General features: G+C 41.6%; 1 protein-coding gene across 1 annotated transcript; it reads left to right on the forward strand.

Annotated features, from left to right (window-relative positions):
• Nucleotides 1-4547: 4547 nt before the first annotated feature.
• On the forward strand, nt 4548-22947 carry LOC129821888 (tetratricopeptide repeat protein 1-like). The gene is made up of 8 exons (XM_055879613.1): nt 4548-4595; nt 15083-15671; nt 15859-15919; nt 15991-16103; nt 16591-16627; nt 16931-17079; nt 22075-22129; nt 22560-22947. The coding sequence occupies exons 2-8, from the start codon at nt 15105-15107 to the stop codon at nt 22691-22693; spliced, it is 1116 nt and encodes a 371-aa protein (XP_055735588.1). The 5' UTR covers nt 4548-4595; nt 15083-15104; the 3' UTR covers nt 22694-22947.
• The last annotated feature ends 95 nt before the right edge of the window (nt 22948-23042 follow it).

The raw sequence follows: 23042 nt of genomic DNA on the forward strand, positions 1-23042 counted from the left end.
TCATGGACTGCACCAGACTTGCCAGTTCTTGCTGTCAGATGTTACCCCACTCTTCCACCAAGGCACCTGCAAGTTCCCAGACATTTCTGGGGGGAATGGCCCAAGCCCTAACCCTCCGATCTAACAGGTCCCAGACGTGCTCAATGGGATTGAGATCCGGGCTCTTCGCTGGCCATGGCAAAACACTGACATTCCTGTCTTGTAGGAAATCACGCACATAACGAGAAGTACGGCTGGTGGCATTGTCATGCTGGAGGGTCATGTCAGGATGAGCCTGCAGGAAGGGTACCACATGAGGGAGGATGTCTTCCCTGTAACGCACAGCGTTGATATTTGCCTGCAATGATGACAAGCTCAGTCCGATGATGCTGTGACACACCGCCCCAGACCATGACGGACCCTCCACCTCCAAATCGATCCCGCTCCAGAGTACAGGCCTCGGTGTAACACTTCTTCTTTCGGCGATAAACGCAAATCCGACCATCACCCCTGTGGAGACAAAACCGCGACTCGTCAGTGAAGAGCACTTTTTGCCAGTCCTGTCTGGTCCAGCGACTGTGGGTTTGTGCTGGTGATGTCTGGTGAGGACCTGCCTTACAACAGGCCTACAAACCCTCAGTCCAGCCTCTCTCAGCCTATTGTGGAGAGTCTGAGCACTGATGGAGGGATTGTGCCTTCCTGGTGTAACTCGGGCAGTTGTTGTTGCCATCCTGTACCTGTCCCGCAGGTGTGATGTTCGGATGTACCGATCCTGTGCAGGTGTTGTTACACGTGGTCTGCCACTGAGAGGATGATCAGCTGTCTGTCCTGTCTCCGTGTTGCGCTGGCTTAGGCATCTCACAGTACGGACATTGCAATTTATTGCCCTGGCCACATCTGCAATCCTCATTCCTCCTTGTAGCATGCCTAAGGCACGTTCACGCAGATGAGCAGGTACCCTGGGCATCTTTCTTTTGGTGTTTTTCAGAGTCAGTAGAAAAGCCTCTTTAGTGTCCTAAGTTTTCATTACTGTGACCTTAATTGCCTACTGTCTGTAAGCTGTTAGTGTCTTAACGACCGTTCCACAGGTGCATGTTCCTTAATTGTTTATGGTTCATTGAACAAGCATGGGGAACAGTGTTTAAACCCTATTCAATGAAGATCTGTGAAGTTATTTGGATTTGAAAGTCAGGGTCCTGAAAAAGGGATGTTTCTTTTTTTGCTGAGTTTAGGAAAGTATTCGTAATCTTTCGTACACTCAGTGTGTGTAAAAGACAATCGTCTCGACTATTTTGGAGGGTGAAACATATTCTTCTTGTCATATTGTATTTGTTATATTTGTATGTTTAGTGAAACATATATATTTGATAGCTATCTGCCCAGTAAAGGCTATTGAAAGCATTATGTTGAGATCATTCAGGTTCATTTTTGACATCAATCCCCATGTGCATTTGGGTTTGTTTTCTCAATTTAAGAATGTACATGTAGTATTCCATAACAGCCACTGAAAATAAATTTGTATTGTATGAAGGCATGTATATATATATATGTGTGATGTATCTTTATTTACAGTATCGTATTGCAGCGTTTGTACACATCTGCAGCGTTTGTAGTTCACATCTGCTAAACTTGTGATTGATGGCGATATATGTGATAGAAATGTTTTATTTAACAAACAATTTAGAGGGACAGTGCAGTAACAATCTAACTATGCCAATTAAGATTTCAATTAAATACATTAAATGAAATTAAAATCAAGACCCTCTATGGCTGTTCAGATTTCATGTTTTAATGTCATGTGCACAAGTACAGTGAAATGCCTTTCTTGCAAGCTCTAAGATCGATCTAAATTTAAAGATATTGTAAAATCAAATGCCTTAATTCAGAAATACTACTAATAACAATAATAGATGTTAGCTCTCTTGAAAACATGTAGTCATATTAAAATGTATCGATCTTAATTCAGAAAAAAATGATTACTTTACAGCTGGACTAAGTGAGGGAGAACGGACTGTTAGAAATGTACAGTATACTACTCCATTTCTCCTACCAATCACTGTACATTCTGTTCAGCAGACACAGATAAGACAGCACAGAGGTGATTTCTGTGTAAGTAAATTGATTTGTAGTACATTGTTATTTAGTTTTGATTGACTGGTTAAATAAACGTGATTTATGAACGTTCCTGGCTGTTCCTCATCATTTCTCAGTTTCATTATTATAATGAAAGTTATAACATACATATCACCCTCCTTTTAAGGGAATGGGACAAATATTTATGGATAACTTAATAGATCACACATTCCAGTATCAACAGTATTTATTGTGGGTGAACAACAGCATTCGCTAGGTGATAAAGGACCAGAAAATAAGCTCCTTATTAAGTGTGGCATCACTTGTCTGGGTCTTGTGGAATTTGGTAGCCTGAAAGAACGATGCAAGTAATGATCTTAAGCACTGTCTGTTCGATGGCAGCATGAAAGCATAGCAGCAGAGGTCAAGGTATGACGTTTATCATCAGGGTCAAGAACACACTCCTTTGCAAATATGTCCCTAATCCATTCAGTGATACAGAATACTGTGAACATCATAAAAATAGATGTTCAGCAGAGAATGTGAGAGACATTTTCTATGTCAGCATTCAGCTATAAAGCACATTTTGAGGATGTATCTGTCCATGGCATTTGATCTCAATAATACCCTTTTCTCCCTCCGAAAATGGTCCCACAACTTGTATAATTTGTACCCAAGATAACAGCATTTGGATTTGTAGAGCAAGTACCATCTCTTGTGCATAGTTAAGACTTTTTCTAGCAAATACATAAAAGTCATCTCAAAGGGATGTTGACGATGAATGTTTTAGCGCTAACTGGGCTCCACAAATGAGAAATTACTGATACAGGGTTTTATCCAGTCAAATAACCTTCTCTACACTCCATCCAGTTCAACCAAGCCCATTCATTGATTCCAGAGCCCTTCAATAAGAAGAATGTGGGCTAATCTTCACACAGATCGCAGCTAACAACAAACATTCCCACAGCTTTAGAGAATGTTCCCTTAGTCTCATTAACAATTAAGTTGTTTAGCAGAAAGTCTTATCCAGAGCACACATTTTCATGCTGGTCCCCGTGGGATTTAAACCCACAACCCTGGTGTTGCAAGTGCCATGTTCTACCAACTGAGCAGCACGGGATACATCTAATGTTTTAATAGGAATGTTCCTTTGATGTGCAAGGAATGTTTCCAAGAGTCCATTCCCTTAATAATGTAAAATAGAACTTACCCAGAACATGGTTACCATGTTCTCAGAACATAAAATAATGTTCTAGACATGTTTCATGGGAACGTTGCAAAAGCATTTATATGTCGACTTTTCTGTGGGGTAGGAGAATATTGTCCAGAAGAAACCCCAGCTCCTCTGAACAATGCACTTTTGTAGGTCTGAAACAACTTGATATGTCTAAGCAATAGGGTGAATGCACTTTGAAGTAAATCTGAGCTCTGTTCAAAGTACACTCAAGAAAAACTTGCATTGATCATAGTGGTTCAGGACTATCATTATAACAGGTTATTATGTGCCAAAACCATTAAACAACTATACAGAAATATCTTAAATAGTTTAAATAAGGAAATGAGAGAATGATGAGAGAATAGTCAAATTAACTGATAACTGACACAGACATGGTGGCGTAGCAAGAATATCTGAGTACTGTAAACCAAGAGGTTTGTGAGTTCAAAGCCCAGGTGATGACATGTTAAATAATAATTGCTGTATAAATGAACATGCAAAGTGTGTCAAATATGTAAGTTGAAAACACCACTGTATGTGAAACACCACTGTGTGTGTGAGTATCCCTAAACTTGTCAACAGACAAAAAGAGCTGAAAATGAATCAGCGGTTCACCAATCAAGGCCTTGATGTGCTTGACAACAGTAACAAGGTGTGATGTTTAATGAAGTATACATTTTTTGGACAATGTTTCTTTGAGACCATCAGAAGACATCCTGACAACTGATACACAGAAATGTTCTTGCAACATTTCCATGAACCTTGTCTAGAACATTAATATCTTGTATTGTGAGAACATGGCATCCATGTCCTGTGTATGTTTGGTGGGACGTTAAGGGAATATTCTCCTAACTGGACACATGAATGTTCTTGCAATGTCCCATATAACACATCTAGAACATTAATGTAGTATATTTTGTGAACATTGCAAACACGTTCTAAATCACTTCTGCTTGACATTGAGGGAATGTTCACCTAACTTTAACACCAAAATATTCTAATATTCTTGCTAAAATAGATAGAACACTCAAACATTCGAGTAACATTACAAAAACGCTTTCTCTCCCTAGAATTGTTAGCTGGGTTTCTGAAAGGCACGTTTGAGAGAGATTCATTCATTCATTATTCGGTTTTTAATGGTTTTCTTCAGGGTGAAACCAAATAATAATTCTGTGACGAAACAGACAGTATTTATGTGAAACATTCATTAAGCCAAGTGTTTCCTTAATGACTACATGTCCCAGAGTTCCTCGGGGTCGTAACCCTTATGTGATTGGATAAACAAGCGGAAGCATTGTTTACAGAGGAAACGTCATCGTGAGTAGAGGTAGGACTGTACTAAATCGTAAATGTGCAATATTATACTCCTTAACGAACCATTGTAAAAATATATATATATGTTTGCGATGGTGAAGAAGTAATTTAGCTTCAAGTATTGAAATATATATAGAAAACATAATTCAAATGTCACAATGTGTATAATTTGGGTCTGTAACTGTTAGGTAGCATTATGCTAGCTAGCTAACGCATGAACTTAGCTGACTAGCTAGCAAGCTAACGTTAGCTTTATCGCTGAAGTAAAAATGTTTTTTTGCTGCTAGATAAGTAAACATAATGCTAATATTAAGTAAACAGTTTTGTAGCGAACGTAGTAGCTAGAAGTTTTTAAAAAGTGTCCATGCCTCTACATTCGTGTTAGAGAGGGAGCTGACAACAAGAGGCTTAAACGACGGTGATACATTGCCTTCAAAGTATTCATACCCCTTGATTTATTCCGTATTTGTTGTTACAGCCTGAATTCAAATTGGTTTAAATACATTTCTCACCCATCTACACACAATACCCCACAATGACAAAGTGAATACATGCTTTTAGAAATGTTAGCACATTTACTGAAAATGAAATACAGAAAGATCACATTTACATAAGTAGTCACACCCCTGAGTCAATACTTTGTAGAATCACCTTTGGCAATGATTACAGTAGTTTGTCTTTCTGGCTAAGTCTAAGAACTTTACACACCTGGATTGTGCAATATTTGCCCATTTATTCTTTTCAAAATTCTTTAAGCTCTGTCAAACTGGTTGTTGATCATTGCTAGACAACCATTTTCAGGTCTTGCCATAGATTTTCAAGTAAATTTAAGTCAAAACTGTAACTCGGCCACTCAGGAACATTCACTGTCTTCTTGGTAAGCAACTCCAGTGTAGATTTGGCCTTGTTTTTAGATTATTGTACTGCTGAAAGGTGAATTCATCTCCCCGTGTCTGGTGGAAAGCAGACTGAACCAGGTTTTCCTCTAGGATTTTGCCTGTGCTTAGCTCCAGAGTTTTTTTTTTTTGATCCTGAAAAACTCCTCAGTCCTTAATGAGTACAAGCGTACCCGTTACATGATGCAGCCACCACTATGATTGAAAATATGGAGAGGGGTACTCAGAAATGTGTTATATTGGATTTAACCCAAACATAACACTTTGTATTTAGGACAAGATGTTAATTCAATCAATAAATCATATTTTTATAAAGTCCTTTTTACATCAGCAGATGTCACAACGTGCTATACAGAAACCCAGCCTTAAACCCCAAACAGCAAGCAATGCAGATGTAGAAGCACAGTGGCTAGGGAAAACTCCCTAAAAAGGCAGGACCCTAGGAAGAAACCTAGGGAGGAACCAGGCTCAAAGTCCTCTTCTTGCTGTGCCGGGTGGAGATTATAAGAGTACATGGCCATTTAAGGACAGATTGTTCTTCAAGATATTCAAACGTTCATAGATGACCAGCAGTGCCAAATAATCACAGCGGTTGTAGAGGGTGCAACTGGTCTGTACCTCAGGAGTAAATGTCAGTTGGCTTTTCATAGCCGAGCATTCAGAGGTCGAGACAGCAGGTGCAGTAGAGAGAGAGTCGAAAACAGCTGGGAAAAGGTAGCACGTCCGGTGAACAGGTCAGGGTTTCCTAGCCGCAGGTAGAACAGTTGAAACTGGAGCAGTAGCATGACCAGGTGGACTGGGGACAGCCAGGAGTCATCAGGCCAGGTAGTCCTGAGGAATTATCCTAGGGCTCAGGTCCTCCGGGAGTGGAGGGAGAGCGAGCTAATTAGAGGGAGCATACTTAAATTCACACAGGACACTAGATAAGACATGAGATTTACACCAGATATAACAGACTGACCCTAGCCCCCCCGGCACATAGACTATTGCAGCAAAGATACTAGAGACTGAGAGAAGGGTGTGTCGGGGGATACTGTGGCCTTGTCCGACAATACCCACAGACAGGGCCAACCAGGCAGTATATAACCCCACTAGAGGGATATCAACAGACCACCAATTTACTACCCTGAGACAAGGCTGAGTATAGCCCACGAAGATCTCCACCGCATGAGCCTGAGGGGGTGCAAAACCGGACAGGAAGATTACTTCTGTGACTCAACCCACTCAAGTCACGCACCCCTCCTAGGGACGGCAAGGCAGAGCACAGTAAGCCAGTGACTCAGGCCGCGTAATAGGGTCAGAGACAGAGAATCCCAGTGGAGAGAGTGGAACCGGCCAGGCAGAGACAGCAAGGGCAGTTCGTTGCTCCAGTGCCTTGCCGTTCACCTTCGTACCCATGGGCCAGACTACACTCAATCATAGGACCTACTGAAGAGATGAGTCTTCAGTAAAGACTTAAAGATCAAGACAGAGTCTGCGTCTCTCACATGGCTATGCAGACCATTCAATAAAAATGGAGCTCTATAGGAGAAGGCCCTGCCTTCAGCTGTTTCCTAGCAAATTATAGGGACAATAAGGAGGCCTGTGTCTTGTAACCGTAGCGTACGTGTAGGTATGTACGGCAGGATCAAATTGGAGAGATAGGTAGGATCAAGCCCATGTAATGCTTTAGCAGTAAAACCTTGAAATCAGCCCTAGCCTTAACAGGAAGCCAATGTAGAGAGGCTAGCACTGGAGTAATATGATACATTTTGGGGGTTTTAGTCAGGATTCTAGCAACTGTGTTTAGCACAAATAGTTTCTGATTTTTGCAATGTTACGAAGGTGGAGAAAAGCTGTCCTTGAAATATTCTTGATATGTTCGTCAAAAGAGAGATCAGGGTCCAGAGTAACGCTGAGGTCTTTCACAAGTTTTATTTGAGACGACTGTACAACCATCAAGAATAATTGTCAGATCCAACAGCAGCTCTCTTTGTTTCTTGCGACCTAGAACTAGCATCTCTGTTTTGTCCAAGTTTAAAAGTAAAACATTTGATGCCATCCACTTATGTCTGAAACAGAGGCTTCCAGGGTAGGCAACCTTGAGGAACGCCTATTACAATTGATTTGTCAGAGGCCAAACCATCCACAGAGTCGTCTCTGATATCTTTATGACATATAAGATTTAAACCAGTCAAGAACTTGTCTGGTAGACCAATTAGGGTTTCTAATCTCTCCAAAAGAATGTGGTGATCGATGGTGCCAAAAGCAGTACTAATGTCTAGGAGCACAAGGACAGATGCAGAGCCTTGGTCTGACGGCATTAAAAGGTAATTTCACACCACGAGGGCAGTCTCAGTGCTATGATGGGGTCTAAAACCAGACTGAAGCATTTCATGTTTGCAAGGAATGGGAGAGTTGATATAGGATGATTTTTAAAATATTTTTTATTATTATTATATATATATTTTTTTTACATTTTCCATGTCAAGGTTAGGCTTTTTCAAGAGGCTTTATTACTGCCACTTTCCGTGAGTTTGGTGCACATCCGGTGGATAGGGAGTAATTTATTATGTTCAACATAGGGGGGTGGGCAAGTACAGGAAGTAGCACTTTCAGAAGTTTAGTTGGAATAGGGTCCAGTATGCAGTTTGATGGTTTAGAGGCAATTACTATTTTCCAAAATGTGTCAAGAGCTCCAGGATTTAAAAACTTTAGTGTTTCTGTTGATCCTAGGTCCTGGCAGTTCTGTGCAGACTCGGGACAACTAAGTTTTGGAGACATACGCAGATTCAAAGTGGAGTCTGTAATTTGCTTTCTAATGATAATTATCTTTTCATCAAAGATGTTCATGAATTTATCACTGCTGAAGTGAAAGCTATCCTCTCTTGTTGAATGCTTTTTAGTTAGCTTTGCCACAGTATCAAAAATAAATGTTGGATTGTTCTTATTCTCCTTAATTAGGTTGGAAAAATAGGATGCTCAAGCAGCAGTGAGGGCTCTTTGATATTTCACGGTGCTGTATTTCCAAGCTAGTCGGAAGACTTCCAGTTTGGTGGAGCGCCATTTCCGTTCCAATTTTCTGGAAGCTTGCATCAGGGCTCGAGTATTTTCTGTAAACCAGGGAGCAAATTCTTCGAGACAAATGTTTTTTGTTTTTAGGGGTGCGACTGTGTCAAGGGTATGATACAAGGTTAAGTTAAGATCCTCAGTTAGGTGGTTAACTGATTTCTGTACTCCAACGTCCTTAGGTAGGTAGAGGAAGTCTGGAAGGGCGTCTAGGAATCTTTGGGTTGTCCGAGAATTTATAGCACAGCTTTTGTTGATCCTTGGTTGGGGTTTGAGCAGATTATTTGTTGCGATTGCAAACTTAATAAAATGGTGGTCCAATTGTTCAGGGTTATGAGGAAAAACATTTAGATATACAATAAAGTAAACAGTAACTATAAGTAGGCTGCATAGATAACATGACTAGAAGCTCAAAAGATGAAAACGCAGTCATTTTCTTTTTTATAAATTGAAATTTGCTGTCCATAAATGTTAGCAACACCTCCACCTTTTGCAGGATGCACAGGGGATATGGTCACTAGTGTAACCAGGAGGAGAGGCCTCAATTAACACAGGAAATTCATCAGGCTTGAGCCATGTTTCAGTCAGGCCAATCACATCAAGATTATGATCAGTGATTAGTTAATTGACTGACTTCCTTGGAAGTGAGGGATCTAACATTAAGTAACACTATTTTGAGATGTGAGATCTCAATCTCTTTCAATAATGAGAGGAATGGAGGAGGTCTTTATTCCAGTGAGATTGCGAAGGCGAACACAACCATGTTTTGTTTTGCTTAGCCTAGATCGAGGCACAGACACAGTCTCAATGGGGATAGCTGAGCTGACTACACTGACTGTGCTAGTGGCAGACTCTAAGCTGGCAGGCTGGCTATCTCATTGTGGAGCTAGAGGAGTTAGAGCCCTGTCTATGTTCATAGATAAGATGAGAGCACCCCTCCAGCTAGGATGGAGTCTGTCACGCCTCAGCAGGCCAGGCATGGTCCTGTTTGTGGGTGAGTCCCAGAAAGAGGGCCAATTATCTACAAATGCTATCTTTTGGGAGGGGCAGAAAACAGTTTTCAACCAGCGATTAAGTTGTGAGACTGTAGAGCTCATCACTCCCCCTAACTGGGAGGGGGCCAGAGACAATTACTCGACGCCGAGACATCTTTCTAGCTGATTTACACGCTGAAGCTGTGTTGCACTTTGTGACCTCTGACTGTTTCATCCTAACATCGTTGTTTCAGACGTGGATAACAATAACCCTATACTTTCTACACTCGCCAGTTTTAGCCTTAGCCAGGGCCATCTTCAGATTAGCCTTTACGCTGGTAGGTCTGCCCCCTGGTAAACAGTGTATGATCGCTGGATGATTCTTTTTAAATCTAATATTGTGGGTAATGAAGTTGCCAATGACTAGGGTTTTTAGTTTGTCAGAGCTAATGGTGGGAGGCTTCGGCGGCTCAGACCCGTAGCGGGTGGAGGAGAAACCTGAGAAGGCTCGGCCTCTGACTTAATCTCGTTGCTTAATGGGGAGAACCGGTTGGAAGTTTCTGTCGGCTGAATGAGCAACACCGGTTGAGTAGGGCGGAACACTTGAGGCTGTAATCCGAGCGTACTTTGTCAAATTTTTTGACAGTATTACATTAGCGCCTTATTGCAAACAGGATGCATGTTTTGGAATATTTTGATTCTGTGCAGTCTTCTATCTTTTCACTGTGTAAATCAGGTTAGTATTGTGGAGTAACTACAGTGTTGTTGATCCATCCTCAGTTATCTCCTATCACAGCCATTAAACTCTGTTTTAAAAGTTACCATTGGCCTCGTGGTGAAATTCCTGAGCGGTTTCCTTCTTCTCCGGCAACTGAGTTAGGAAGGACTCCTTTATCTTTGTAATGACTGGGTGTATTGATACAACATCCAAAGTGTAATTAATATGCTCAAAGAGATTTTCAATGTCTACTTTTTATTGGTTTTACTAATAGGTTACTGCTCAACTGAGGGACCTTACAAATAATTGTTTGTGTGGGGTACATATATGAGGTAGTCATTCAAAACTCATGTTAAACACTATTATTGCACACAGTGAGTCCATGCAACGTATTATGTGACTTGTTAAGCACATTTTTACTCCTGAACTTATTTAGGCTTGCCATAACAAAGGGGTTGAATACTTATTGACTAAATACATTTCAGCTTTTCATTTTTTATTAATTTGTAAAACATTTTTTTTTAACAAATCCACTTTGACATTATGGGGTATTGTGTGTCGTAGGCCAGTGACAAAAGCTACATTTTAATCCATTTTAAATTCAGGCTGTAGCACAACAAAATATGGAAAAAGTAAAGGGGTGTGAATACTTCCTGAAGTCACTGTATATGAATGCTTCCATACAGCTGTTACACAGTAGGTAGTGTAAAGCATAGCACAGAGAATGTTCGACCAACCTTTACTTGGCGATACTTCCTCAATTCCTGACTTTGAAGACAAAACACATCTTCTAAACTTCCATGTGTAGTTGCAGGGGGTTTGTTTGAATTTAGAAAATGCTCTGTTATTCAATTAAATAAAAAATATTTCTCCATTAAGTAATCCAACAATATGTACGCTGCCATCGCTGCCACTTCAAATCTTCTGTTATTGATTGAGACGGATGTCCTACCCAAAGTGCAGCATGTCATGATGACACTCGCCTCTCGATCAATGGGAAGATTTTAAAAATACAAGATGGCAGAGTGCACGTTGGATTACTTAATGGATCGTTTTTTATTTTTATTGAATAACAAAGCATTTTCTGAATTCAAACAAACCACTGCAACTACACATGGAAGTTTAGAAGAAGTGTTTGTCTCCCAAGTAAAGGTTGGTCGAACATTCTCTGTGCTATGCCTTACACTCTGCAAATGAATTTCCAGGCAGACTATTGAGTTTTATTTCCTCACGTGTTTTGCGTTCTGGTTGCCAGGCGAGCTCGCTCATTACACCCACACTGCCACCCAGCCAGGCAGTTACAGAACTGACTGATTAGGCGCTGCCAAACATCATATCGATAGCTAAAATGCTGGGCAAATGTAGATTCAATCTTGCTTTTTTTGCGTATGGGACATGTCTGGGATCTTTTAGTTCAGTTCATGAAACATGTGACCAACGAATTACTTGTTTTATATTTTTGTTCATTATAGTTTACCCAATTTTTTTTTACCATATATCACTGAACCCAACCAGCCCACACCGTGTAAGGTGCAATAAAATGCTTCAGACTTCGACATTGCCAGCATGGGTGAATCGGCCCTGAAGAGCCACATGAAGGGGGAGAGACACAACACTGCATCCTGCTCTGGCGCCAGTTCTACATTGTGACTTTTTCTCTTCAACAAGCTCAAGTGCTTTTTTTGCCAATCTCCTCATTCAGGGGCGCCCGGGATATTCAGCTTTATCAAGCGGCAGCCCAGCTCCTGCCGTTCTGGTGACAGTTCGCATGCCGTTTTCCTCACACAGCCCACCCGCCCTTCTCCCGACCGGTGACACTATAAAGCTGCCAGTTGGAAGCAAGACGCTTTTTCGTAGTTGTTAAGTAGTAGATTCTCAAATACCCCAAAATATAAACGCAACATGCAACAATTTTGAATATTTCGCTGTTGCAGTACACGTAAGGAAATCAGTCAATTGAAATAAATTCATTAGGCCCTTATCTATGGATTCCACATAACTGGGAATACAGATATGCATCTGTTGGTCACAGATACCTTACAAAAAGGTATGAGAGTGGATCAGAAAACTTTGCATCTCCTTTGCATAGAGTTGATTAGGCTGTTGATTGTGGCCCGTGGAATGTTGTCCCACTTCTCTTCAATGGGTGTGCGAAGTTTCTGGATATTAAGAGAGCTGGAACACGCTGTTGTACATGTCGATCCAGAGCATCCCAAACATGGTAAAGGGGTGAGATATCTGGTGATTATGCAGGCCATAGAAGAACTGGGACATTTTCAATTTCCAGGAATTGTGTGCAGATCCTTGTGACATGGAGCCGTGCATTATCATGCTGAAACTTTGAGGTGATGACAGAGGATGAATGGCACGACAATGTGTCTAGGATCTCGTCACAGTATCTCTGTGCATTCAAATTGCCATCAATAAAATGTAATTGTGTTCGTTGTCCGTAGCTTATGCCTGCCCATACCATAACCCCACCGCCACCATGGGGCACTGTGTTTACAGTGGTGACAGCAAATCGCTCGCCCACACAACGCCATACATGTGGTCTGCGGTTGTGAGTCCTGTTGGACGTACTGCCAAATTCTCTAAAACAACGTTGGAGGTGGCTTACGGTAGAGAAAATAACATGAAATGATCTGTCAACAGTTCTGCTGGACATTCCTGCAGTCGGCATGCCAATTGTATGCTCCCTCAAAACTTGAGACATCTGTGGCATTGTGTTGTGACATTTTAGAGTGGCCTTTTATTGTCCCCAGCACGAGGTGCACCTGTGTAAGGATCATGCGGTTTAATCAGCTTCTTGATATGCCACATCTGTCAGGTGGATGGATTATCTTGGCAAAGGAAAAAATACTCACTAACAGGGATGTAAACAAATTTGTGCACAAAATTTGAGAAAATACGATTTTTGTGCGTATGGAAAGTTTCTGGGATCTTTTATTTCAGCTCATGAAACATGGGACCAACACTTTACATGTTGCATTTCATATTTTTGTTCAGTGTACAATACTATCATTAAGCTGGAATTGTTTAGGAATATGAATGGGAAATGTGTGTTTACCAGTATGTCCTAAATTCTGCTCATCACTACTCAAATTACAACATCAGTACTGATTTACCACTCATGTACACTATATATATACAACAGTATGTGGTCATCCTTTCAAATTAGTGGATTCGGCTATTTCAGCCACACCCTTTGCTAACAGATGTTTAAAATCGAGCACACAGCCATGCAATCTCCATAGACAAACATTGGCAGTAAATGGCCTTACTGAAGAGCTCAGTGACTTTCAACGTGGCACATCTGGCAGTCCGACGGTCAACTCTGGGTTTGGCGGAAGCCTGGAGAACGTACCTTCCCCAATGTATAGCGCCAACTGTAGCGTTTGGTGCAGGAGGACTAATGTTCTGGGGCTGTTTTTCATGGTTCGGGGACCCTTAGTTTCAGTGAAGGGAAATCTTAATGCTTCAGCATACAATGACATTCTAGATGATTCTGTGCTTCCAACTTTGTAGCAACCGTTTGTGGAAGGCCCTTCCTATTTCAGCATGACAATGCCCCCGTGAACAAAGCGAGGTCCATACAGATATGATTTGTTGATCGGTGTGGAAGAACTTGACTGGCCTACACAGAGCCCTGACATCACCCCATCGAACACCTTTGAGATGAATTGGACTGCGAGCCAGGCCTAATCGCCCAACATCGGTGCCCGACCTCACTAATGCTCTTGTGGCTGAATGGAAGCAAGTCCCGACAGTAATGTTCAAACATCTAGTGGAAAGCCTTCCCAAAAGAGTGGAAGCTGTTATAGCAGCAAAGGGGGAACCAACTCCATATTAATACCCATGATTTTGGAATGAGATGATCCATGAGCAGGTGTCCACATATCTGGTGTCCACACATCTGGTGGCGACTAGAAACAATTGCAAAATAAGAACTATTACAAATTGATGGTCCTTGAAAAGAAATACACTACATTACCAAAAGTATGTGGACACCTGCTTGTCATACATCTCATTCCAAAATCATGGGCATTAATGTGGAAATGGTCCCCCCTTTGCTGCTATGTTAGCCTCCACTCCTATTTTTGAGTTGCGGCAGTTTATGGACTCTAGAAGGCATTCCACACTGATGCTGGCCCATGTTGAGTGTGAAAAACCCATCAGCGTTGCAGTTCTTGACTCAAACCGGTGCACCTGGCACCTACTATCATACCCTGTTCAAATGCACTTACATATTTTCTTGCCCATTCAGCCTCTGAATGGCACACATACACAATCTGTGTCTCAGTTGTCTCCAGGCTTAAAAGTCTTTAACCTGTCTCCTCCCCGTTGTTAAGTTCTGAACATATTTCAAGCTAGAATCCAACACTTGGTGAAAGCTATGGCATGGAAAGAGCAGGTGTTTCTAATGCTTTGTACACTTTGTATTTTGTTTTATTCAAATAAAACATTTCATAAAATGACCCGAGAAATTAATCCTGACGCATTTCGGTAATGAGATTTTGGGGTGAAAATTAAAAAAATGTGTTAAATGTTAATGTATTTAAAATAAGACACTTTCCCAAAAACGACACATCTTAGTCCTCAGAATGATAGTTGATTTTTTCAGATGCATCATGGTTTTGTAACTCAATTTGCTACAGACATTTTAAAACTGTTTTAATGAGAATCACCCTGCTAGCTGAGATTTGAGCGCTCGAGACCACGGCTCTGGCTAGCTATGTGAATTATATTATCTCTGGTCAATGGTATCTCAGTGCACTGTAACATAGTCTATCCTAATGTTAAACTGAGATGCAGGTTAAATTGACAGAATGTAGAACTGACTACAACGCCTTCTTCTTATGTGAAGTTTTGTACAGGGAGAAAATTGTATGGATTCCACAGCGGAAAAGGAGTCCGAGGCGCTCCTTGACAAGATGACCAACTCTCTGACCAATGCTATGAGAGTATCCGAACAGCATGAATGTCCAGACAGCCAAAGCACAGCAGCCCACAGGGGTACTGAGCAGGAGGACGATGCCTTCTTTGACTGTGAGGAGTCTCTGGATGGAGCAGACGGCTCCATGGGTGACAAGGAAAGGAAGACTGACTGTTCAGAAGCCCCACCATTATGCCAGGGAGCAGAGGGAGACCGTAAAGAGACAGTCAGATTGAACAACTCACAAAACACAGAGGAAGTACACATCAATGCAGAGTTAGGAGAAGCTGAGTTGTCAGGGGTGAGAACGACAATATTGGAAGATAAAGAGGGGGAGAGAGGTGAAGGAATGGAGGAGGAGAAAGAGAGTTGGGATGAGTGCACTGAAGAAGACATGAGTTTGGCAGTTGAAGGGGGAGATTCTGATACTGAACTGAAAGGAGAGGAGAACCCAGCTCCTGAGTTTGACGAGGAGTATCTGAGAGAAGTGGAGAAAGTCCTGACAGAGGAAGAAAAGGAGGTGAATTTTATCCTAGTCTAAACATTAGTTTCCTACAACGTGTTTCTGTTATAATAATAACTCACCAAAATGCAATATGCTTTTTTTGCAACTTGAAACTCTACAACCATCATTTGGTGCTTAGTAAGTTGACATTGCATAAGCTCCCCATCTTTTGTGTTTAATGTTTGTTTCCTTTGTGCCATAGAGCCGCAGAGAGGAGAGCATGACACTAAAGGACAAGGGGAACAGTCAGTTCAAGAGTGGAGGTAAGCTGCTGTAGGGCGGCTGTTAGAGGAAACGTGTCAAATAGGAATTGACTGACCCTTTATCTTCCTAGAGCACACTGAGGCAGAGGAGTCTTACACGGCAGCTTTGGGAGTGTGCCCTGTGTGTTACAGCAAGGAGAGGGCTATTCTCTTCTCTAACCGTGCTGCTGCCCGCCTGCACCTGGTAAGACTGATGGTAACAATAAACTTAACCAAGTGGGGAATTCTAAGGACCTATCTGAGTTTATCTAGTTGATTGTTATTACCCTCCTGAGGTTTCCTAAACTTCTGTTTGTTCTGTCAAAATAACTTATCAGACGGCTACCTAATATAAATTATAACATATGGCTAAAGTGTACCTTTTATGGCACAATTGTATCAAGTAAACTATCTTCTACTATTGCGAAGTCATGTGCGAGGTTTAGTGGTGGGGCAAAAAGACGCAGAGCTCTTGTGACACCTAGTGGTACTCCACTGTAGCTATAGGTTTGAATGGGAACTATGCTCTTGCCTGATTCATTCGAGTCCTATGTGTCAAGACATCAACAGGTCATTTGGAGTTGATGATGTCATCTCATAACTATTCCACCCAAACAAATGTACAACACCTAGACAAATACACACAAAATGCAGACTTGAGTTTCAATCAAACCTTTTTTCCCCGCCAACAGGATAAGAATGAGAAAGCCATTGCTGACTGCACAAAAGGTGAGACTGATAAATCTGTATGTATTGTAATTCAACCATGTCAGATGATTGACCTGTCTGGGACCCAGTGTCCTGCTTTACCAGTGTATGGTGTGTGTAGCAAACACACTGCCCACTCCAGACCCCCCCCATGTGTCTACATATTTTCTGTTCACCCAAACCAGGTGTATCCGGTAAATTGCAGTTGCTATTATCAAAATCACCAACACCAGGTGCAGATTTGGGTGAATTACATTTATTCATACCCATTGCTACATAACTAGCACTCTGAACATTTGTTTCCTTGTTTTCTTTCACCTCCAGCTATAGAGTTGAGCCCAAACTACATGCGGGCGATCCTGCGGAGGGCAGAGCTCTATGAGAAAACAGACAAGCTGGATGAGGCTTTGGAAGACTACAAGGCTGCTCTGGAGAAAGACCCAAACCTTCCTTCAGCCAGAGAGGCCTGCATGGTTAGTGGCAAAAACGGACATTTAACTCAAAGTAACGATTTAGCAGAACAGAGAAAGCTTGCACTTAACGGTCACTATTCAGTAGATGCACATAGTTCACTTTTAACACTTGGAGACTACTCTACTGTATAAGGGTTGGGTTTTACATGTTGGATGAAAAAACAAGATTTTGATATGAGGCCCACTTATTTGACAATTTCATTGATCTTGCTTGTTCAATAGCTAGGGTTCGAATTGATCATCACTGTTTAACTTGCAATATTGATGTGAGGCAAACTGAAATGGCTTGGACAAAGGGTTTTTCATCTTTCCATTCAATGAGGCTGTCTGTGCTGGAGTTGGCTGTATCTGTGTCAAGGGTAGAGATGTTTTTTTTTGTTCTGAATGAGGCCATGCATAGCAACAGGAGCCAAGCAGCAGCTCTTACTAATGTAGCCATGAGGAGGCGGCTTACACAACACAAGCTCACAGCGCACGCATCTCAAATGGCACCCTATTACATATATAGTGCACTAAGTAGTAGAGCAGGGACGATAAACCCAAAATGATCGACACCGACCGCTTATCGCAGGCATTTTGCTGAAATCGTTAATTACGACAAGTAGCCTATACTAGAGAAATGTGAAGTTTGAAATTAAATAAGTTTGCTAATATGGGTCATTGTTAATGGGACAATTGTTGGCTACAACCATCAACCTAGTAGTAGTAGTAGTAGTTTAAAATATAATAATAATAACTGGTGCTCGACATTAATGTTATAAACGTATTGTTCTATTTATCATCATCGCATCAATTCAGGCAATTTATTGCAACATGGATTTTTGTCCATATTGCCCAGTTCTTTAAAAAAACATTTTTAACCTTTATTTAACTAGGCAAATCACTTAAGAACAAAATCTTATCATACAATGACGGGTTACCCCGGCCTAACCCGGATGCCGCTGGGCCAATTGTGTGCCGCCCTACGGGTGCGCACAACTGGCCTATCCTAGTGCACTTTATAAGGGATTAGGAACCATTTGGAACGCGGTCGCCCCATCTTGGCCTGGCCTGAAACAGAAGAGTAGACCGAGGCAAGGAGAAGACAGATAAAATACGGAGAGGAAGGAGCATAGTGCAATTACTTTCATATGAAACTACACCGGAAGACACTAAATGGTCTCAAAATACTCTGTCTAATGTATCTCCTCCGGCCCTGACACACACACACGTACCCAAGAATCAACTCCACTCCTCCCAACAGCTCCAGATTTCCTTTGTTTGGTCTAGAATGGATAATGTGAGATGAGAGCAGTTACAGAGCCTTCAGAAAGTATTCATACCGTTTGACTTATTCCACATTTTGTTGTTACTGCATGAATTAAATATATATTTATTATCTGCCAATCTACACACAATGACCCATAGACAGTGAATTGTTTTTAGACATTTTTGAGACATTTTCAAATTGATTGATTAAATGAAATACAGAAATATCTCATTTACATAAGTATTCACAACCCTGAGTCAATACTTTGTAGAAGCACCTTTAGCAGTGATTACAGCTGTGAGTCTCTAAGAGTTTTACACACAGATCTGTCAAATTGGTTGTTGGTCATTGCTAGACAACCATTTTAAAGTCTTGCCATAGATTTTCAAGTAGATTTAAGTCAAAATTGTAACTCGGCCACTCGGGAACATTCACTGTATTTTTGTTAAGTGTAGATTTGGCCTTGTGTTTTATGTTATTGTCCTGCTGAAAGGTGAATGCATCTTCCTGTGTCTGGTGGAATGCAGACTGAACCAGGTTTTCCTCTAGGATTTTGCCTGTGCTTAGCTCCATTCTGTTTATTTTTTATCTTAAACTCCCCGGTCCTTAACAATTACAAGCATACCAATAGCATGATGCTGCCACCGCTATACTTGAAATATGGAGAGTGGTACTCAGTAATGTGCTATGTTTGGGGAAAATCCAATAACACTTTCTATTCAGGAAGAAAGTGAATTGCTTTGCCTATTTTTTTTGCAGTATTACTTTAGTGCCTTGTCACTCTGTCAATTAGGTTAGTATTGTGGAGTAACTACAGTGTTTTCTCCTTGCACAGCCTTTAAACTCTGTAACTGTTTTAAAGTCACCATGGTGAAATCCCTGAGCGGTTTCCTTCTTCTCCGGCAACTGAGTTAGGAAGGACGTCTTTGTAGTTACTGGGTGTATTGATACAACATCCAAGGTGTAAATAATAACTTCACCATACTCAAATAGATATTCAATGTCTGCTTATTTATTTATTTATTTTATCTTTTTTGCGATCTACCATTAGGTGCCCTTCTTTGCAAGCCATTGAAAAGCCTCTCTGGTATTTGTGGTTGAATCTGTGTTTGAAATGTACTGCTCAACTGAGGAACCTTACAGATAATTGTATGGGTGGGGTACAGAGATGAGGTAGTCATTCAAAAATCATGTTAAACACTTGTTGCACACGGAGTGAGTCCATGCAATTTACTATGTGACTTGTTAAGCACATTTTTACTCCTGAACTTATTTAGGCTTGCCATAACAAATGGGTTGAATACTTATTGACTCTAGACATTTTATCTTTTCATTAATTCATTTGTAAAAAATAAAACAAATTAGAAGAACATAATTCAACTTTGACATTATGGGGTATTGTGTGTACAGTGAATTCAGAAAGTATTCAGACCCCTTTACTTTTCCCACATTTTATTATGTTACAGCCTTATTCTAAAATGGATTACATTTCCTCATCAATTTACACACAATACCCCATAATGACAAAGAGAAAGCGTATTTTTTTTTAAATGTTTGCAAATTCATAACAAATGAACAGAAATATCTTATTTACGTAAGTATTCAGACCCTTTGCTATGATACTCGAAATTGAGCTTAGGTGCATCCTGTTTCCATCGATCATCATTCGAGAGTCCAAGTTTCTACAACTTGATTGGAGTCCATCTGTGGTAAATTCAATTGGACATGATTTGGAAAGGCACGCTGTCTATACAAAGTCCCACAGTAGACAGTGCATCTCAGAGCAAAAACCAAGCCATGCGGTCGAAGAAATTGTCCGTAGAGCTCAGAGACAGGATTGTGTCGAGTCACAGATCTGGGGAAGGGTACAAAAACATTTCTGCACCTTTTTAAAGGTCCCCAAGAACACAGTGAACTCCATAATTCTTAAATGGAAGGTTGGAACCTCCAAGACTTTTCCTAGAGCCTGCCGCCTGGCCAAACTGCGCAATCGGGGGAGAAGGGCCTCGGTCAGGGAGGTGACCAAGAACCCGATTGTCACTTTGACATAGCTCCATAGTTCCTCTTGTGGAAATGGGAGAATCTTCCAGAAGGCCTACCATCTCTGCAGCACTCCAACAATCAGGAATTTATGGTAGATTGACCAGGCGGAAACCGCTCCTTAGTAAAAGACACATGACAGCCCGCTTGGAGTTTGCCAAAAGGCACCTAAAGGACTCTCAGACCATGAGAAACAAGATTCTCTGGTCTGATGAAACCAAGATCAAACTCTTTGGCCTGAATGCCAAGCGTCTCGTCTGGAGGAAACCTGGCACCATCCCTACGGTGAGGCATGGTGGTGGCAGCATCATGCTGTGGGGTTGTTTTTCAGTGGCAGGGACTGGGAGACTAATCAGGGTCGAGGGAAAGATGAACGGAACAAAGTACAGAGATACTTGATTAAAAACCTGCTCCAGAGCTCTCAGGACCTCAGACTGGGGCGAAGGTTCTCCTTCCAACAGGATAACGACCCTAAGCACACAGCCAAGACAACGCAGAAGTGGCATAGGGACAAGTCTCTGAATGTCCTCGAGTAGCCCAGCCAGAGCCCAGACTAGAACCCGATTGAACTTCTCTGGAGAGACCTGAAAATAGCTGTGTAGCGACGCTCCCCATTCAACCTGACAGAGCTTGAGAGGATCTGCAGAGAAGAATGGGAGAAACTCTCCAAATACAGCTATGTCAAGCTTATAGTGTCATACCCAAGAAGACTCGAGGCTGTGATCGCTGCCGAAGGTGCTTCAACAAAATACTGAGTAAAAGGTCTGAATACTTATGAAAATTTGATATTTCAGTTTTGTATTTGCAAAAATGTCTCAACCTGTTTTTGGTTTGTCGTTAGGCGGTATTGTGTGTAGATTGAGGGGAAAAAAGCTATTTCATCCATTTTAGAATAAGGCTGTAACGTAACAAAATGTGGAAATAGTCAAGGGGTATGAATACTTTCCGAATGCACTGTAGGCCAGTGAGGAGAATCTCAATTTAATCCATTTAAAATTCAGATTCAAACGCAACAAAATGTGGAAAAGGTTGAGGGGTGTGAATACTTTCTGAAGGCACTCTGTCTTTGGAGGCATGCTGTATAGACCAGCGCCCTAGATATAATATGCCAATAATTACAAAGCAGAGAAAAGGGGTCCTTCTGACCTGAGGTGGATAATGAGATATTACTGTGATGGATTGAGGGGGAAAACCTGTGGGGCGGCCTAGTGGTTAGAGCGTTGGGCCTGTAACCGAAAGGTTGCTGGATCGAATCCCTTAGCTGACAAGGTAAAATATGTCGTTCTGCCCCTGAGCAAGGCAGTTAACCCACTGTTCCCCGGGCGCCGAAGACGTGGATATCGATTAAGGCAGCCCCCCGCACCCTCTGGTTAAATGCGGAAGACACATTTCAGTTGAAGGCGTTCAGTTGTACAACTGACTATGTATCCCCCTTTCCCACTACGTCTGAGGTTACTAGCTCTTGTCCAGGGGTTAAGGACAAGTGTAACGCAATAGTCCCACCACAGTGATGTTGTCAAGACAACCAGGGGGTAAAGTAGTAACACCATGTCCTTGAAGTTCTATTCCAAACAAGTAAAGGTTGTGAGATCAGAGGGAGCTAAATCATATCTGATGTGCACTGTTGTGTGTGTGTAATGTTGGGGCCACAGAATAGTAACCAGCCACCTTGACTGACTGACTCTCTTTCTATCTCCTCCATACAGCGGCTTCCACAACAGATCCACGAGCGAAATGAGAAGCTGAAGGAAGAGATGATGGGTATGAGACCTTTTTGTATTTTACACCTACTGCTTTTCTCTTGCTTTGCATAGATTGGACCCCCAGGGGAACGTTTCAAAAGGCTAGAGACTAAAGTACATTCACTGATCGGCAAGAAACACTGAATGGTGCACTGTGATATGTTAAATCAGATTGTTAGCAAGTGAGGGTGGCTGCAACATGCCATTGCAGTTTTAGGGTGGTTCTGTTCCATCATGGTCACCTATAATGTTGTGTGGATTCAGCTGTTACTCACTAGGCTGGGAGTGGTAAACCAGTGTGTAGGTAGGAAGGAGAAAGGTTGTTTAATAATACGGACCTAAATGGAAATGTTTTCATGTGTTATTGGTCATTTTATTGTTTTCATCACAATTTTTGTCATAATTTAGTCTTTGTGTATTTTGCCTTTACCCTGTCTGTTTGTCCATAGGCAAGCTGAAGGACCTGGGCAATATGTTCCTACGGCCTTTTGGTCTGTCCACCTCAAACTTCCAGATGAACCAGGATACAGGCACGGGATCCTACTCCGTCAACTTTGTTCAGAGTCCAAATAACAACAGATAACAGCATGACAAGCCAGTCTGAGAGCCGTCACACCTGGCTGGCCTTCCATCCCCAGAGCTAAGAGACTGACACTCAGGACCCTCCACTGGTGTGTCAGAGGTCTGAGTGGGATCCGTTTGAAATCCACACGACAAATGAGTCTTTCATGGTTAAATAAGATGTGATAGTGTGTGTGTGAGAGTGTACTGTCTAACCGTCTGAAAAGTCAACTGTGTTTCCTAAGGGTATAGCCATTAAATGATCAATGACTGTTACTTTGCAGCGTTGTCCTTGTTTTTATATGGAGCTATTTCCTTTGCCACTTCTTTGAGGTCAGGATGTGAGGATTGAAAGTCATTGGCCCCATAAA

The sequence above is a fragment of the Salvelinus fontinalis genome, chromosome 2 (genome assembly GCF_029448725.1).
Source record: "Salvelinus fontinalis isolate EN_2023a chromosome 2, ASM2944872v1, whole genome shotgun sequence".
In the NCBI taxonomy this organism is placed as follows: Eukaryota; Metazoa; Chordata; class Actinopteri; order Salmoniformes; family Salmonidae; genus Salvelinus; species Salvelinus fontinalis.